Here is a 19,801-nt window from a genome sequence, read left to right on the forward strand (position 1 = left end):
TAATCTCCATCCTCGTAATGTAGAAGACACCATGAGCTGCCAGGTTGCTTATACATACATGTCAAGAAGAAAAAAGATTGGTGTTGCATACTCAAGGTAGACAATAGACAATCACCCAATAAAGCTGTGATTTGTATTTTACTGGCACAGATAATGAGTGTTGGGACCTAACATGATTGAAAGGTGCTCAACTAATTGAATTTCAGGGATCAACATTGATGTCGCGCAATCTGGAAGCTCCCTCGTGTCTGATGACTCGGACTCTGACTTGGACGTCTGCTTAGCTGGGCCGAGTTGTACGAGGCTGAGCTAGGGGATGACTGAGCTAATATTCAGATGACCGAGCTGATGTATGCTACGAGGAGAAGAAGGTAAGAGTGCACGGGTATCTTTTACCCAGGGAGGGCACTCTGTTTCTTAAGTCAGAAGATGCTTTAGAGTCTTTTGAGAGATTGGTAGAGCTTTAGGATGTTTAGTGTGTACCTTTCCAAGTGAAAATATGTGCCTTTTATAGGCACCGGTGCTCAGGACCCCCTTGGTAATGGGTTTCCATTTTGACTGGCTTGTTAATGCATCAGTTGTGAAAACCTTGCGGCAGTTATAGTCTATTTGAGTAAAGTCGGGGCGTGCAACACAACGAGTCGTTCTAATGGTTGCGATATCGGCGCCTTTGGTAGCAAACTGTTGGGGACGATTAGCGAGCTCTTCCTCACAGGTCACCTTAGGTCCACTCATCTTGGCCGGCTCCTAGGATAGGTCACCATAATCTTACAGGGTTTGCCTATGCCGAGGTGGAGGTCGGCCTGAACGAGGTGCTCCAAGCTAACTTACCGAGATGGTCTGTTGACTCAGCGTCGAGGTGTCATCTGGAAACCATGTGTCGCTGTACGATTGGGATGACCAAATTACCCCTCATCAATTGCCCCCCCACTCTCGAGCCAGCGTTAGCTTGGCGAAGAGAGTAGTTCTCAATATGGTAATTGGTTCGGCTGATTCATAGGTCGTTTAGCTTGATTTGTAACTTGGTCTGAAGCTGAGTGAACTATGGTTTCTTTTTCAAATTTCAAATCTGGGGAAAGAAGGGAGCGCGTGCTGGGAAATTTTCAAAAAGAGGCACACGCCTTGGGTGTGTGCTAATTTCAAATTCAAAAAAGAAAAATTCCTACACACTGCTAGTTGTAGCCCAACTATTGGTGTATCAGCATTGCTCATCTTCTAGCTTGGTGGGTTATAAGTATAGGGTCCCTTGCCAAGGTCCCCACACACACTATTTCTTTTTGGAGCTTTCTGGGTGGTGTCTGGTTAGAGGAAGTCGCAAGCTGAGTTGGTGTGAGTTTCACTCTCGACCAGAATCTCGCAATTGTTGTTGTCAGTCTTCTTTTAGCCGAGTTGGTCCGAGTTCCACTCCCAACCGGAATCTCATAGTTGTCGTCGCCAGTCTTCTTTCATTCTTTCTGGTGAGTGTTCTGGTTTTCGTAATGTTTCGTAGTTCATCTGGAAGTAGGCTGTCTAATCAAAGGTCATATAGTGAGACGAGCTCCTCGGGGGAGGACTCATATGGAGAATACTATGGTGGTGCTTTGGTGGGGAAGAAGCATGAGGCTGAGCGGGTTGTAACCACATTTGGTCCGACCAAGCTACCTGGGGAGTAGATAGTCGAGTTGTGCCATAGGTACCAAATCCCTAGAGAGCTGCATGCCGATCAATTTCCTTGGGACCACGACCGGGACGTGTTGTTTGTCTATGAAGAGACATTGGATGTTGGCCTCCGCTTCCCCCTTTACCCTTTTATAGTTGCTGTATTGAGGCATTACGGTGTGTCTTTGGGTCAGCTCGCCCCTAATACGATCCAAACTTTGGTGGGGCTATAAGCTTGTGCCACCATAATAATTTCCCATCGACTCTCGAGACTTTCTCTACTTTTGTCCACATGAAGAGAATCTCTAGCCCTTTCTACTTACCTTCCATTTCACAGTGGGTACAAAATGTTGGTTGACTTCCCTAACATGGTTAAGGGTTGGAAGAATAAGTTCTTTTTTCTTGCTAAGGACTGTGGCTAGGGTGTAGACACCATCTGGTATAGTAGGTGTTGAATCTTTCCTGAGAGTCAAGATGGTGAATTGTGGGCTGCACTTCGGAAATTTGTTCGCAAAAAGGTTCAGGTAGAGAGGGTTCTGGCTGAGCCCATGCTTGTATAGGTTGGCCTGAGTCATTTAGGTAGGTTGGTCATTGGGATGTATACATATGCATTTTAGATTTCCTTTGTCATTAGTTCAGCTAACTATTTTCCTCTTCTCTAGATATGGCAAGCTTGGCTTCCATGCTAGTAGCTGACAAGGAGAAGAAGTCTTCTAGGAAGAAGCGGATAGAAGATCACCGTTATTCTATGGAGGGGTGAAGGAATGAGAGATCCATCATATGAATTGCCGAACCCTATAGGAAGGTTGGGTGGAATTTCAAAAATTTCTCTTTCTCCCATTTGGGAATCGTATTCCCTATTTTAGAAAATTGCATTTTCAAGGATCAATCTTGAACCAAAACCGGACCACATCTGAAACCAAAAAGGAGGAGAGGGATATACCTGATACAAAGTAGCAGTAACTCCCAATAAAGGTGATCACGCCCAAGGAGAAGACCAAAACCTGCTTCCACTGAAGATGACACAGTGTGATGAAGCAGGATCAACAGGATGGCTCTTTAGCAAGAACCAAGATTCTTCAGCAAAAATTGAGCAGGGGCTGGTGAGCACGTCTTCAAATTGCTTCTTCAACCAAGAAACAATATCAAGAATCTTTCTTGATCAATTCCTCAAGAGGAGATCGAACTGGGTAGGGATGGCAATAATAGGAGAGAATTTTGTAGAATGTTGTGTCTTAAAACTGTGGAACTCGCCCCCTATTTATAGTCTTCTTTGTATCAGCCTCCTAATCTAATTAGGAGAGAGTTTCTTGATCCAAATCTAATATTTAGATCTGGACTCTTAAATGGATAAGACTTATCTTATCCTTTTAACTAATCATAATCAGATTATCAATCAAATATTGCCTCCTTTTACTTAACTGATTTAAGACCAGTTCGAATTGGGCTTTAGGCCCATCAAGCTTATGAGCTCATTTACCCCTTAACCTACTGCCCAGTTGGCTTTCCTTGTATAGCATGGAACCTAAACATTAATCTACACATCATCCACATGGGTTTCGCCCAGCCTTTGTTACAAGGCCTAGCAGAATTCACTGTATGAGATAGTGAACCCCTGAGTCCATCACTAGGGGCTCTTAATGGGCCCAAACATTTACACTAAATGGTCATTAGGTCTCAGCCCATAATGATCAAACACTGCCTGACAAGAGAGGACCTCTCCCTCGGTGCATGCGTTCGCGGGGTCAATGGGTCAAAACCGATGGGTTACGGTGAGTGGATCCGTTGGTTTGCCCGAGGCATTGTTTCGTCTTCCAAGGACGTGCACCCGATGGTATGATGCAGTTTGATTGCGGAGGTGGAGGTCTTCACGGCCATTGGATTTGATGTGATCTAGACCGTTGCCTGGACGTTGTTTCATCTCCCGAGGCCAGGCGCCAAGTGGCATGCCATGGTTGGGTTGCAGAAGCGAAGGTCTCACAACCGTTGGATCTTGCGAGATCTGGGCCGTTCATTTTTCTATAAATAGGGGCCTTAGCCGTGACTTTTCTTCATCATTTGTCTCTAGGCAACCCTACTGTCGAGTGAATCACTGCTCCTAGACTTTCGGCCAAGACACTTCGTCCTCCTATTCTCATTCGTCTTTTTAGGTAACATCCCAAACGATGTCTGATTCCGACTCTAGCCCTGAGTGTTGTGAGCTTCTGACTAGTTGGGAAGGAAGCTCTCCTTCGACTTCTTCCTCTTCTTCTTCTTCAGGTCCCTTGGTAGTTGTCCTCCCTTAGCGGAAAGTGATGGTGTTGAAGGAGAGGGTAGCCTCTAGGTGAGGCAATGACCCTCCCTATGAGAGTGCCACATCTGTGATGCTGAGGGAGCTGGAGGGGTCCGTCCAAGCCAAGGAGGAGGAGACCCCGGATCTCGCCCTAGGGACAGTGGCCGAAAGCACTGCCCAAGGGGTGGCTAGGGTTATCCTTCCATGTTCATAGTTCGGTAGTTCTCTAGATGTACAATCAAGCATTTTTTGTACATTGTGTTCTCTCTTTTTCTCTTTCTCTGTTCTTCTTTTTCTTTTCTTTTTTTTACCGAGGGGTCCTTTCCCCTCCATTGAAGAGATCACGAGGCACAAAAAGTAGCCTGTACCAGCCCATTACACACACTCCTTAGATAGTTAGGAGGGAGAGGCCAAGGTAGAGCCACGCGCCCGAAGTGTGGCTCACCTAGCCTAGTTCCTTGTGTTCACTTAGGCAGGGTCAAGGTGGCCTGTCAAAGTGTAGGGGAGGGGCCGAGGCAGAGGTGTAGCTCGCCAGGCTCCCTTCCTCCCAAGTGGTTGCTTAGGAAAGCCGAGGTGGTGTCCTAGGGGGGTTGGGACCTCTAGCTGAGGTGAACCACCGAGTTACTCAGGGTTGCCGCACGTCTTCAAATTGTTTCTTCAACAAAAAAACATAATCAAGAACCATTCTTGATCAATTCCTCAAGAAGAGATCGAACTTGGTAGGGGTGGCAAGAATTGGAGTGAATTGTGTAGGTTGTTGTGTGTCTTAAAATTGTTGAATTCGCCCCCTATTTATAGTCTTCTTTGGATCAGTCTCCTAATCTAATTAGGAGAGAGTTTCTTGATCACAATCTGATATTTGAATATGGACTCTTAAATGAATAAGACTTATTTTATCCTTTTAGCTAATCTAATCAAATTATAAATCAAATATTGCCTCATTTTAATTAACTGATTTAAGCCCGGTTCGAATTGGGCTTTAGGCCCATCAAGCTTATGTGCTCATTTACCCCTTAACCTAATGCCCAGTTGGCTCTCTTTATATGGCATGGGACCCAAAAATTAATCTACACATCAGCCACTTGGGTTCCACTCAGCCTTTGTTACAAGGCCTGGCCGAATTCACTATAGGAGACAATGAACCCCTGAGACCATCACTAGGGGCTCTTAATAGGCCAAAACATTTACACTAAATGGTCATTGGGTCCATCCACCTTATGAAAACCCAAGAACTGTGGACAGATGCAAGATTAGCCCATCAGATATTACCCTCAATGGTCTTACACTTATCCTCTCAGCCCATAATGATCAAACATTGCCCGACAAAAGATGACATCTCCCTCGGTTACAAGGAACAGTGCTGCACTCTCTACTAACATGGATCCTGGGAATTAAAACCTTTTGTAAACATTTTGAAACCATAATATATATGCATATCTCTATATAAATATATTTTGCAAAACAAATCTCAGTGTTTGAAATCAACTGTCGACAATTTAGGTTTCCATTAGAAAGAGTGCATTCCGAGATCATTCACTTTGTCTAACAAAGGGGTTGATCCTGTCACTATGATCACCCACTCAGGTAAATTCTCAGACTATCCCAACATACCTAGATTTTGACCCCCTCTTAGGATCTCACTGATTGGTACATCAAAGATAGTCCAATCTAACACCTAGTGTAGTATCATAATCGAGTCTAGGGTTATGGTCCAGGCAGCTAGTGTCTCCAAGGTCTAGGGCAATATTGGAATTTGGTTCGGTTCAATGTTTCAAGAAAACCCACACTACATGTACCTCAGGTCTCACCCTAGTAGCTGAGGCAAGCCACCCCTACCAACTTGGCGGCACATCAGTGTCAGCCTTGGCAGGACAAATCTACCCAGATTTATCCAATGGCTGTGAAGATTCTAAACTAACACGACATTCATAAGTGTCCAGTTTAAGGGTATTACACAGAAACACACCACAATGATAGGAATCAATTATGTACTTTATTCATTTACAATAAATGTCAAAAGATACATTAATCTGATTGGAGCTAAGGGCATAACTGTCTAACAAGGGAACCTCAACCAGTGCTGAAGTGAGGTCGCCATACTCCGCTCCTCCCATTGTTGACCTTGAGGAAGGTGGTGAGCCGATGTGTATCGATCAATACCTAGAAGACTCTTCCACTACTTAGTCTCAGGTCGGCCAGGAGGAGCATGAGGCCGACCCTTATGTTTCGGGCATCCCTCCCTTTGTTCCTAATGTCGTCGACATCTCGGGGATATATTGTGCGAACAATCCTCACGTAGCCCTCCAAGTAGCCTGGGGGATGCTTCTCCCTAAAGATGTGTGCTACTATGGCGACTTGGACCCTATTCATGCTGGAGCTCGGATGACCCATTGCATTGTCCAGGTATGTCTTCTATACATTCTTTGTTCTTGCTTCTAAATATCTTATTCCGATTACAATTTTTTGCAGGCAAACACCATCGGGCAAGTTCTGCTAGATCACGTTCGTTCGGGCTAGAAGGAGAGAGCTAACATGCAGGCGAGCATCAGCTCGCTTCAGGCTAAGATGCAAAAGCTTTGTGTCGATTCTAAGGGGGATCGCCAACATTTCTATGAGGTGAATCAAAAGATGTAGCGCAATTTGACCGGGGCTCAACACGAGTTCGCAGAGGTCCTTGCTCAGTTGGAAGAGAGGCGATCAAAGTATGATCAGGATATGTTCCAAGCCGGGGAGGAAGTTGTTGTTCGTTTCCTAGAATCCCCTAAGTCTAAGAAGAAGAGAGCAGAGGACGACATCCCTTCAATGAAGAGAGGCTTTACGTTATGCCGCCGCTATTTGAAGGTGCTCCATCCTTCCTTCGACTTTGGCTCTTTCTCTGTGCGTGATGTGCCGAGTGACCTTGTTGCATAGGACGACGAGGAGCCCTTAACTCCCAAAGAAGAAGAGGAGGATGACAAGGAAGGGGATGAAGATGGTGGCGATGATGAGGTCTGCGGTAGTGTTGATGGTGAGTAGGTCGATTGGTATGTTGATGTTCTTCTACTGTTTCTAGGGGCCTTGTTGGTCTCCATCGAGTCCATCTCGGCTTTCATGGTATCTAGCCACTTTAGGGAATCTATGTCCAACATAGCTTTCACATAAGTCGTGGGATCCTCCTCATTTGGCATCATGTCCATCTTGGTCATAGCCGTAATGAACTGGAGGCTTGGATACCCGGGTAGACCTTCTAGGTTGAGAGCTTATGGGACATGTCCCACTACTCTTGGGCTCTCCTCATCAAGAACAACTTCTCGCTGAAGATTCTCCAAGATGTATTCTTCTTCTAAGAAACAAGCATTTCGATTGTAAAACACCTTTTGTTCTTTCAGATCATAGAACAGGTAACCTATAGAGCCTTTGGGGTAACTTACAAATTGGCAATGACTGGTCTTAGATTCCAATTTGTCAGCACTATTTCTTTTCACATGTGCTGGACAATCCCAAATCTTCAAGTGTCTCACACTTGGTTTCTTACCGGTCCAAAGCTCATAGGGAGTCTTCGGAATGGATTTGGTTGGAATTCGGTTCAGCACGTAAATCACTGTCTCCAATGTGTATTCCTAAAAGAATGTAGGTAATTCCGAGTTGACGAGAAGTGATCGGACCATATCCAATAGGGTCCGGTTCCTCCTTTCTAACACACCGTTTAACTATGTTGTAGCGGGAGGGGCTAATTGTGATACTATCCCATTGTCCTTTAAGTAGTACCTGAATTCATTGGAGAGATACTCACCACCTCGATCTGATCGAAGGGCTGTAGTTTCTCTCTCCAACTATTTCTCGACTTCTTGTCTGAACTCCTTGAACTTTACAAAGGATTCACACGTAACCATACCGTGAATAATCATCGATAAATGTTATAAAATGAATGTGCTGATTACGTGTCCTAACATTCTGGGGACCACATACATTAGTATGTATAAGGTCAAGTGTGCTTGTAGATCTTTTAGGCCTACCGTTAAATGACCGTTTTGTCATCTTACCTTGAAGGCAAGGTTCACAAGTTGGAAGGTCTTCTACAGTTAGAAAATCCAAAGGACTATCCTTTACCAACCTTGTGATACGATATATGTTAATGTGGCCAAGTTGGTAATGCCACATGGACGTGGGAGTAACTATATCACAGTTTCTTTTCTTGAGGATTACTTCTGTCGTAGTTTCGGTAATGTTGGTTTCCAGAGAGGGATGGAATAACTATCCATGCTTAAATAAAATAAAATAACCATCCATGCACAATTTTGAGATAGAAATCAAATTTCTTCTTAAATTAGGTACGAAAATATAATCTTTCAGTACAATAATCCCTTCTCTGAAAACTAATTCTATAGTGCCTATGGCCGCAGCTACAACAGTTGCAGAAGTTCCCAAGTAAAGTTTCACTTCTTCATCACTCAGTCTTCTGCTTATCATGAACCCCTGTAGTGACTTACACGTATGAGTCGGAGCCTCGGAGTCAATACACCAAGAAGCAGAAGTGACCAATAGATATGTCTCTATGATGAAAGAATTGAACATACCTTGTTTCTTAGTCTCTAGGTATTGAGGACAATTCTTCTTCCAGTGACCAGTTAGCTTGCAGAAGTGACAGGCATCTGATGCCCTATCTTTCTTCTACTTTTTGGTTTTGCTACCCTTCTTCTGAGCCTTCCTTTTAGCCTTCCACTTTTTCTTTCCCGATTTGCCACATTCAACAAGCATGGCTATCGACTTATCCTTCTTAATCAGTTCTTCAGCCCTCTACAAAATATTGTTGAGTTCGTGAAGAGGCTATACTATAACACTGAGCAAGAGAATTTTTCTCCTCCCATTCTTGATCCTCTCTACTTCGGGCCTAAGAAGCCTTGTCACTCGGACGATCCAGAGTATGGTTCTTAGCAATTTTGTCTAATTTCTCAGATGTTAGAACTATCATGAGATTTCGGAACCAGTCATCATAATTAGGGCCATTGAGTTTGTTATTGTCCAACAATTTGGTGAAGTTTCCGTTTGCCATTTCTGGTAAAGGCAAAGTAGATTTATAAGTCCACAACTTAATTGATACATGTCATTACATAGAAAGGGCTGTTAATCTATGTTCCATTTCCATTTTGGGCATCTCAGAGATTCCCTTCAGTCTCAATGACGGAGACAGTTGTGTCTCTAGAAATGTGGGAAACCACATTGGGTGCATGAAGACAACTATTTCAGTTGTAAAACCCCAACACCTTCTGTAAAGGATCTCATCCACTCATCTTATGAGCTTTCCCTTTGGCCTCTGTCAGACAAAATTCATAGCCATTTTAGGTTAAAACTTTTTGTCCAATAAGTGCTCACCCATCATATTCATGAACGCCAAGGTACCGTGAGAGAGTCTTCTATTTTAGGATAGGCCCCTCCCACATCAGTATATGACGCCCTTATCATCTTATGAAGGAATCCAGCCAACTCCATTAGCAGATGGATAGCCCAATTTTATGGTGCATCTCTACCCACCAATACAACCAACCTTCATGCTAATGATGGAAGGCGTTTAGAAAATTCATCATATGAAATTCCCTATCACATGCACTTATATTTAATGGAAGGAACGAAAACCCCCTAGATCTGATTTAGGTAAAACCAAAGTGACTCCCACTGACTTTCATAAAGCCAAATTCAAAGTGGGCCCAAAAAAGCTTGGGTTTCGGGGTGTTTCTCTTGGGGAGAAACTGAAGTGGGCTCCACTAAGAAAGGGAGATCATCCAATGATCTTAAGGGCACCATGGCAATGATGTGCATTCAGCCATGGTGTTCTAAAGAGCTACTATCGAATTAACATGGGCCAAGCACTTATGGCCCATGTACGCAGCATATCACATCGCATACATCACATGCATGAAATCCATAATTGATCCAATCAATTAAATAACTATAAAACCCATAATTAAAATTTAAAAACCTTTTCATCCCATTTAAAACCCATAATATTATCAAATAATATTATCTATGTATATGGGCTGAATTGCAAAGAGTAGTTCAGCCCTTATAGCATATATGTTGAAATGGGCTAAAGTAGTTTTAACAAATCAAAACTGGGTTTTACAGATGTGGGCCGAATTGCATCTTCCAATTAACCATCAACCCCTCAGCCCATGAAGGGAATTTTAGGGATGAGAAAAGCCCCATCGAACCCTAGATTCGGTCTAATCTGATTCGAATGGGTGTAGGGATTGATGTTTAATTCAAGATCCAATTTAAGAAACTTTATATGAAAATAAAGAAACTGATACATGACAATCAAGAATCAGTAAATAATAGCAAGAGGGCTGTTCATAAGGTTGCAACCCTATAAAACAAAAATTAGTTCGCAGTTTGCAGTTTCCAAAAATGTAAAGATCGCTGAACCCATATCTGCAAAATTTTCTCCTTCGCGCTTCCAGCTTCGTCTTCAAATGAAATAAAATAGAAAACCTAAATTTTCTATTAATATTACATCAGATTCAAATTTCTATACATTCCGTGTAAAATTAAAAGAATAATAAAAATTAATTACAGACCAAGAATGAATAGAAAAAACGCAGATGCACAGATTTCTTGCGTTGTATAAGATTTCGATCTCCTCCATACGAACAGCCCAAAATTCAAGAAATATAAATAGAACAATTCTAAATATATAACAGAATAATAAAGATTTATTTTTAGATCATTCGCCCAAAACTGGGATCCGTTTTCCCAGAAAAATCGCTAACTAATCGGGTAAAACACTTTCTACCGATTTGCGCAGATCAAATCTAGCAAAATTTCGTTTCAAGAATCAAACCTAGCTCTGATACCATTAAAGGAGTGACAGATTCATCATATGGATGGCGAACCCTACAGGAAGGTTGGGCAAAATTTCAAAAATTTCTCTCTCCCATTTGGGAATCTTATTCCCTATTCTAGAAAACTGCATTTTCAAGGATCAATCTTGAACCAAAACTGGACTAGATCTGAAACCAAAAGGGAGGATGACCTAATGCATTGTCCAGGGAGTATCAATCTCCCAGAAGATGTGCGCTACAATGGCGACTTGGACCCTATTCATGTCGGAGCTCGGATGACCCAGTGCATTGTCTAGGTATGTCTTCTACACATTCTTTATTCTTGCTTCTAAAGTATCTTAGTTCAATTGCAATTTTTTGTAGGCAAACATCATCGGGCAAGTTCTGCTGGATCACGTTCGTTCAGGCCAGAAGAAGAGAGCTAACATGCAAGTGAGGAACATCTTACTTAAGGCTAAGATGCAAAAGCTTTGGGTCGATTCTGAGGGGGATCGCCAACATTTCTACAAGGTGAATCAAAAGATGCAACGCGATCTGACCGGGGCTCGACGCAAGTTGGTAAAGGTCCAAACACACTTGGAAGAGAGGGAATCGAAGTCTACTCAAGATATGTGCCGGGCTGGGGAAGAAGTTGTTGTTTGTTTCCTAGAATCCCTAGAGTATGAGAAGAAGAGAGTAGAAGACAGCATCCCTTCAATGAAGAGAGGCTTCAAGTTATGCCGCCACTATTTGAAGGTGTTGCATCCTTCCTTTGACTTCGGCTCTTTCTCTATGCGTGATGTGTCGGGCGACCTCATTGCACAGGTGGACGAGGAGCCCTTGACTCCTGAAGAAGAAGAGGAGGATGACAAGGGCGACGATGATGAGGTCTACGACAGTGTTGATGGTGAGTAGCTCGATTGGTCTATTGATGTTGTTCTTCTACTGTTTCCAGGAGCCTTTGTGCTTCTGTAGGTTTCCTCTTGGAACTGCATGCCCTTTATCTGAACTGATGAAATCCTTTTCTTTTACATTTATTCCATGGGCCTTTTGTTTTCCATTTCAATGAAATTTGGTTTCCTATACTTATTGCTTTTTGGGTGAAGCCCTTCCTTGCCCCTATAGCTCAACTCGAAATATTTTCTGTCTAGCTCAGCCAAATTGTTGTTGCACCAGTCGACTACCTTAGTAGGTTATTGTGGTTGTAGCTCTGCGAATTATACCTTCTGTGTTCCTTGGCTGAGTTGTTGGTCGATTTCGTTGCCTTGTTTAAATCTAACAAGTTTGTGAATGTAGCTCGAAACACAGTTCTTTAGAGATAATATTTGTGTAAGTTGTCTATATTCCATGTCTGGGGTACTGCCTTCCCTTCGAGTGTTTTGAGCTCATATGTGTTTCCTCCTATAGTTTTGAGACCCTATAAGGGCCTTCCCAATTAGGGCTGAGCTTACCTACACCGGCCTCCAGCACCATAACCTTCCTGAGTACCAGGTCGCCAACCCTAAATTGGCATTTCTTGACTCGGGCGTATTAGTGCTGAGCCACACGCTACTGGCATGTTGTGGTCCGAATATAGACTAAGTCCCTTACTTCTTCAACTAGGTCGAGGTTTGCTCGCAGGTCTTCTTCATTGGACTCTTCGTTGAATGCCTTAGATCATAGTATCATTACTTCCATTTCCATTGGTATCACTACCTCCGTCCCATACGTCAGGTTGAAAGGCATCTCACTCGTCGCTGTTTTAACAGTTCTTCAATAGGCCCATAACACATTGAGCAACTCGTCCACCCACAAACCTTTAGATCGGGAAAGTCAAGCTTTGAGGCCTCAGAGGGTGGCTCTTTTGGTTACTTCCGCCTGGCCGTTCGCTTGAGGATGAGTGACTGAGGTGAAATTTTGTCTTATTCCCATCTGTGCACACCAGTCTTGGAACTTGATATCTTCAAACTCTTTCCCATTGTCTGAGATCAGCACCCTTGGTAGTCCGAATCTACACACGATGTTCTTCTAGAAGAATTGTTGGACGTTGGGAGTTGTTATGGTGACTAGTGGCTCGGCTTCTACCCACTTTGTGAAGTAATCAATTGCCACTAATAGGAACTTTTTCTGTCCCTTCAGTAGTAGGAAGGGGCCTAATAAGTCTATTCTCCATTGTGTGAATGGCCATGGACTAGTCAAGTATTTTAAGTCGACTACTGGTTGATGTAGTATGTTGGCATTTCGTTGGCACCTATCAAATTTCTGGACTAGCTCGATCGCGTCTACCTTCATGGTGGACCAGTAGTATTCTTGTTGCAAAGCTTTCTAAGCTAGGGCCCTGCCCCCTAAGTGTCCTCCGCAAAGCCCTTCATGGATCTCATGTAATATACCCAATCTGCCTCGGTTCGTTGTAAGCATCGTAGATATGGCAACGTGAACGATCTTCTATAGAGTTTCTCTTCGACTATCACGCAACAAGCTGCTTGCCATTCTATTCGTTGAGCTGCAATTCTTTCTTTTGGTAATATACTTTGCCTCAAGTAGTCAAAGATTGGGTCTATCCAGCTCGACTGTATAGTCATTATTTGGGCGACCTCCTCTAGGGTCTTCTCTATGGAAGGGCAGGGTAGGTCTTTTATATGGACTATTCTTTTAGTCGAGTCCACTATGCTGGCCAACCTAGAGAGAGCATTAGCCTCTGTACTTTCCGATCTCAGAATTTGCTGGAGATACCAGGAGTTGAAGTTGGACAGAAGTTCCCTTACCTTAGCCAAGTAGTCCGACATTGAGGGTTCTCACGCCTCATACTCTCCGTTTACTTGATTCACCACGAGTTGTGAGTCAATGCAAACTACGAGATGCTTGGCTTCGACCTTCTTCGCTAGTGTTAGACCGGCTATTAGTGCCTCGTACTCGATTATTAGCCCAGCTCCGCTTCCACTCTGGTTGGACGAGCCATCCACATGAAGTATCCAGGGCTCCTCATCCTAGCTTGCGATCTCGTGAGCTAGGGTTGGTGCCACACTGGTTGAAGCATCCGATGTGGTTACAAGCTCAGCCACTTCAGGGGCCAGCGAGATGAAGGTGCACTCAACAATAAAGTTTGCTAGGACCTGCACTTTTATCACTGGTTGCATTTCATAACGGATATCGTACTCATTGAGCTCTATTACCCACTTCGTCAATCTCCTCAAGACCTTGGGCTTTTGTAGAATCTGCCTCTGAGGTCGATCAGTTAGGACTACAATGGTACGAGCCTGGAAGTAACACCTTAGTTTTCGGGCTACTAGCACCAATGGAAAGGCAAGCTTCTCTATGTCTGGATATCTTGTCTCAGTAGCATGTAGGACCTTGCTCACATCGTAGACAGTCTGCTGTACTTTATCAACTTCTCTTATCTTGAATGAGCTAACCTCCTCGTCATTCGTGGAGAGGTAAAGTTTGAGCTTGTCCCCAGTCTCGGGTTTAGTGAACAGGGGAGGCGAACTAAGGTATCTTTTCAGCTCGGCAAAGGCAAGTTGACACTCTTTGGTCCACTCGAAGGCTTGGTTTTTCTTTATGGCCTTAAAGAAGGGCAAGCACTTCCCAACCGACTTAGACATAAATTGATTTAGGGCAGTCAATCGAACAGTTAGTTTCTGGGTTTCCTTAACTGATCTAGGAGGTCGCATATATAAAATTGCCTAGATTTTTTCTAGGTATTCGACCAGTGGATCAAGCTCGCTCATCTGTACTTTCTGGTGGTGTCTCTAAGTCAATGTTGATGTCAATCTTTCCTTTTGCTTTCAAGGCGACCACATAGCATTTTCGTGATTCTAGTTGGTCACCTTGCAATACTCCAATGCCCATGTCCGTAAGGAATTTCACTGCCAGGTGGTACGTCGAGACGACAACTTAGAGGGTATGTAAGATGGGTCAGCCTAATATTGCGTTATATGGAGATGGGGTGGTGACCACTAGAAAGTTGTGATCAAACCACATTGTATGAGGAGGCGAGCCCCCCTCGACTGAGACTGTCACCTTGCCAACAGGCCGAACTACTTCTCTACTGAAGCCTATCAGGGGAATATCAGCAGGCTATAGATTTGCTTTGCCGAGCTCCATGTGCTCAAAGGCCTCCAAAAATAAGATGTCGGCCAAGCTTCCGGAGTCAATAAGAATCCTCTTCACCCTGGAGTCGTTGATGAGCAACCTAACTACCAAGGCATCGTCATGTGGGTATTGGATCCCACGCATGTCGTCCTCAGTAAAATAGATTACCTCTTCTCTTTTGGGATGCTTTGACAGATTGTTATCTTCCTATCCCAACTCTGACTGTATTCTTGCTTGTCGATGTGGTAAATCCAATGTTGATTGACCCCTTGATGATCATGTTAATGGTCCCCTGGATAGGTCTCTCCGGCTACTGTTGATTTCTAGGAGCCACTTCCTACTCCCTGTTGGCTTGGGGTGCATCACTACTTAGATCTTCTTTAGGTCACCGCTCGTCCTTCATGAATTGCCTCAGGTGCCCTCTTTTGATGAGGTCTTCAATCTCATTCTTGAGATTCCAGCAATTCTCTGTATCATGGCCAACATCCCTGTGGATGTGGCAATATTTGTTAAGGTTTCCGATAGTTGGGTCGCCCCACATCCTAGGCGGCCACTTGAACCCCTAGTTGGTGACTTGCTCTTCCTTCGCGATGAGCTGTTGCATCGGATATTCGACGACCAGCTTCTCTTAGGAGACTTGCTTCTCCTCTCGGTCTTTCTCCAGCTTGATAAACTTGTTTGCAACGGCAAGAAATTTCTCCATTGTAGTTGGCGAGTTCAGTTCAATCTCCCAACGTAGATCGGGGTGTCGTATGCCATTTTTGGCCGCGGTGAGCTACACTGCTGGGTCTAGGTCTAGAATTTGTAGGCACTCCATATTAAACCATTTTATGTAGTCTCTTAGTGATTCATTAGATTTTGAATTACATTTAACAAACAAGTGGTTGATTGGAATGTCTCTTGTTGGTGGCGAACTGATTGACGAACATGTGGGCGAACTGGTCCTAGCTTTTGACGGAACTAGGGGCTAGACTTGAATACCAGAGTCAGGCCTCTTGTTTTAAAGTTGCCTAGAAAGTGATGCACATGCTTGCATCATTTGCCCCATGAAGCAACATGCGGACTTGGAAGCTGTCAGCATGCTCGATCGGGTCTGTCTTACCTTTGTAAGATTCGAGAGCGGGCGCCCTGAAGTTCTTTGTTCTTGGAGCTTGGAGAATTTCCGGTGCCAACGGGGATTCCTGAGTTAGGCGTGGTTGTTCAGATAGGGCATCTACCCTACTTGTGGCCTTATTGTTCTCCTTCTTCTAAATTATGCTCCCTGCTGGAGAGAGCTGGCTTTTCTTCTCGACGCGATGTGCACGTCTCTCACGCCTCTTCCCGTCGCGATGTGCACGTATCTTCCCTACCTTTTGGTGTTTTTTTGCATTTTTTTGGTGTTTTTCATGCATTTCCTATGGTTTTCTGATATTGTTTTGCATATTTTCTGATTTTTCTACAAAAATTTTGAAATTTCTATAATTTTTTAGTATTTTTTGTAATTTTTCTTATTTTTGTATTTTCCACAATTTTTTTGTATTTTCTGCAATTTTTTTTCAATTTTTTGCATCTATATATAATTTTTGCTTTTTTAGATATACGGATTGACCTGACTCGTTTTTGTCACGTGACAATCTTGAGAGATTAGTTTAATCTATTTAGAAGATCTATTTAGATACAACCATTCTAAACTATGTAAAACCCTCCCCAAACTGGCCCCCTTGCCATCCCAATGTTATTTCTTTGTCACCCTTCACTCCTTCGGGCTTAAATCAGCCAGCCATTTCCAATATATTTAATATGGATTTGACGTATCGGAAAAACATCTGACCAATCAATTCAAATCATAAACTTGATAGCGAATCAAGTGTTATACACAAAATTGATGGGTGGGTTTTGATCGGTCAAAATTCTTTCCATACCATATCTTTTTCATATCATAGATTTTCCCCTATCAGACGGTTAGTGAAAGGTTGATGAGACGGTCAGGATTTGGACCAGGCAGTGCTGCAAAAATTTTAATAAAAAGGCCCCACCCTTGGATGCATCAAACGGTTGCTATTCAAGTGCAAGAGAAACAGAAAATCCATCTACTAGAGAAATTATAAAAACAAAACAACATTAAATCCCCACTACATACTGTACTGGGAGATGTCTCCGACCAACCACCCTAAACATATTACATACACCATCTGTCTATGCTATCTATAATTCACCAAGGGGAGAGAGAGAGATGGGCCTGGGCCTGTGGACCTAATCAGTGGAGTTGTTGATGGGAGCAGCAATTCGGTCCATGATCTTGGCCACGACCTCCTTGGATTCTTTGAGTAGCTTGACGCTCTTGTTGAGCCGGTCTCGCTTCTGAGCCACAGAAGGGGATTCCTCAAGCAACCGTTCGACCCCACCACTGTAGGGCCCCATCAGCTCCATCACAATCTCCTTTTCCATCTCTCTGTTCACCAAGTTCTGCACACTGAACAGCAGATGAAGCGCCAGACTATCCACCAGCCTCTGCAACACAATCGTCCAGTAAGCTCTGATCCTCATTCTCAGGTCGTACGCTTGTTGCACCATCCCCCCATATTCTCTTAGATGCTGCAGTTCAACAGTCCCCAACCCTTCAATGTTTACAGAGGAACATTGGAAGGGATCGTTGAAGCTCTTCATGAAGATCTCTTGTTTCGCCATGAGCCCTCGCCAAGTTGACATGTAATCTGGGTTGCATGTATAATCCGTTATCTTCTCCATTTCCACGATCTCTGTTACTCGGTTAATCGATTGGTCCTTCATCTTGCCAATCAGATTCTGCGCTGCTCTTCTGGTGCAAGATTGAAGCTGTGGGTAGCTCTCTGAATGTTTCATCAGCACGCGTACGACCACCTCCTCTACGTAATTCCACACCTCTTGAACGAATTTGATGGGAGTGATCGATACTTCCTTCACTTTTCTCTGTAATATAGCGAGGAAAGCGGTGCGAGGGAGGAAATTGGGAAGTTCAATCCCTTTGGATTCCTCCAGCAATAGGATTTCCTCCATTAAAAACTTCTCCTTGGAGTCCTCTTGCTTCATATTGAGCTCCTTGGAGTACTCGTTGAGCTTGTCCGACAGTCGGGCGGTGCAGTGCATGAATTTGTCATCTGGGTACTCGTCAAACTCCCCTCTCACGAGGATTTTCTTGAGGGATTCCTTTGCAGACCCAAGAATCCGCATGAAAGCAGTCATGGCTTCCGCCGGGGAGGATAGATGCTGGGGCAATTTGTTGAGCTCAGAAACGTTGAGGTTGAGCTTGTCGTTGATGCTCTTCACGATGTCCGGCAAGCATCTCGCGAGACTAGCAGCTTGGATTTGCACCAGTCTCCTGGCCAAAACAGGTATGCCCACGATGGATTTGTCGATCTGCGAGAGAAGGGGATCCGACTGAAACAGTCTCGCCTCCTCAGCCCTGGCCTCCTGGTAGGACTCGTCCTTGATGCGATTCCTCACACAGACGTAGCCAAGCCCAATGTTCACATCGTCGGAAGTAACCTTCTCGAGCAGACCTTCAGGAGCTTTATCACATTTGGTAACCACCGCCAGCGTCCTCTCGCCGGTGATATCAACGCGCTGAGACATTCTAATCGATTCGCAGGTCGGGAAATCAACAGTAGCCGATAAGACGTTCAGAATGATGCTCTCCTTGGGCGTTATGTACTCCATTATGATGTTGGAAATCTGCTCGTAGATGTCCTGGGGTTGGCCAAGAACAGGGACCCTGGTTATTCCAGGCAAATCGACCATGGTGAGGTCAGGGACGCCTTTCTTTTTCACCACCAGAGTGAGAGGAGAATGGGAAATGCCCTTGTTGTTGCCGGCGATCTCGTTGGTGGCATCCACAATGGCTTCTGCTACATGGGTTTCATCGGTGTCGACCTTCTTGTCATGGTACTCCAAGTAGAGTTCTGGGTCGGTTGCAGAGTGGTGCTGCAAGCGCATTACGAGAGGAACCCGAGTGCAGATGCCTAGGCCCCGAGGGAGGCTGATGCCGGCGAGGGACTCGAGAACACTAGACTTGCCGGAGGATTGGTCTCCGACGACGACAATTGTGGGGAGCTCAATGCCTTCCTTCATCACCTTGAGGTGGCGCAGCTGGTCGACGGCGTCAAGGAGGGGCCGAATCCGGACATTATAGGTGGAGTAGAGAGGGACGGCATCGTGGGTAAGCTCATCGTCTTCTTCCTTGAGACCGAACCTGGCCATTTTCTCTTGGACGCAAGTAGTTTTGCAGTTTACAGAAACCATGAAAGGTAAAGCCTAAAGATTTCTGAGATGGTTTATGGTGGGTGGATTTCGCTGTTTGCTGCCACTGATCCTGAAGCTGGTTGATTCTCAATTTTATAAGGTTGAGGCAATGGAGAAGAAACTTCAGTGGGTCCCCCGAATGTTTTTGGATTTCCACGTGGCAAGTTCCGTGGTGTTAACAGCTGACTTGACTTGACTTGGGGTGGCTTGGGAACGAAGGAACACAGTAGAAGTAAGAAGGAACTTGGTCTGGAAGGAAATGAGAATCATTGGATAGGAATAAAAAGACACTTTCTGTGCTAATGTACGGTCCTTGATGCTTTCGGCATTTCCATCGTTTTTTTTTTTATTCTTTTCGAGTTGAGATTGTCCTCGTTGTTGTTGGAGAATCAAGTTTCTAGTAATGGAGAATCATGTCGATATCTCATATGGGGTTGTAATTTCAGACTATAGTCGATTATCTCAAAAAGGGTTTTTATTGTTCAGTCCATCCTATTAATCTTGACCATGGATCAATGTTAAATTTAGAAAATTGCTTAGGTAGTAAAATTTTTAAAATATAAATAAATATAGAAAATTGCAAAAATGTAAAAAAAAAATTAGAAACTCATTATTGATCTCTAGAAATCTTTACATGACAATAATGGTCCTAAACAAACACTTTCTCTAATTTTTGAGAAATCTCATAAGAGGAATCATTCTTTTCCCTAGATATTACCTGGAAATGCATTTGATATTAAGTTCAGGTTTAATAAAATGAACGACT

At 43.9% G+C, this 19,801-nt stretch overlaps 1 protein-coding gene across 1 annotated transcript; it reads right to left on the bottom strand.

Moving 5' to 3' along the window:
- Positions 1 to 16,824: 16,824 nt before the first annotated feature.
- On the bottom strand, positions 16,825 to 19,425 carry LOC148803293 (dynamin-related protein 4C-like). Its single transcript, XM_088897049.1, has one exon. It carries the CDS (start codon positions 19,033 to 19,035, stop codon positions 17,011 to 17,013), a length of 2,025 nt encoding a protein of 674 aa, XP_088753175.1. The 5' UTR covers positions 19,036 to 19,425; the 3' UTR covers positions 16,825 to 17,010.
- Between the last annotated feature and the right edge of the window lie 376 nt (positions 19,426 to 19,801).

This window comes from Nelumbo nucifera, chromosome 1, assembly GCF_055504915.1.
Source record: "Nelumbo nucifera cultivar China Antique chromosome 1, China Antique-T2T, whole genome shotgun sequence".
Lineage (NCBI taxonomy): Eukaryota > Viridiplantae > Streptophyta > Magnoliopsida > Proteales > Nelumbonaceae > Nelumbo > Nelumbo nucifera.

Excerpts from the sequence above, each read along its gene's own strand:
- LOC148803293 (XM_088897049.1), bottom strand. The coding sequence starts at position 19,035 with ATGGTTTCTGTAAACTGCAAAACTACTTGCGTCCAAGAGAAAATGGCC.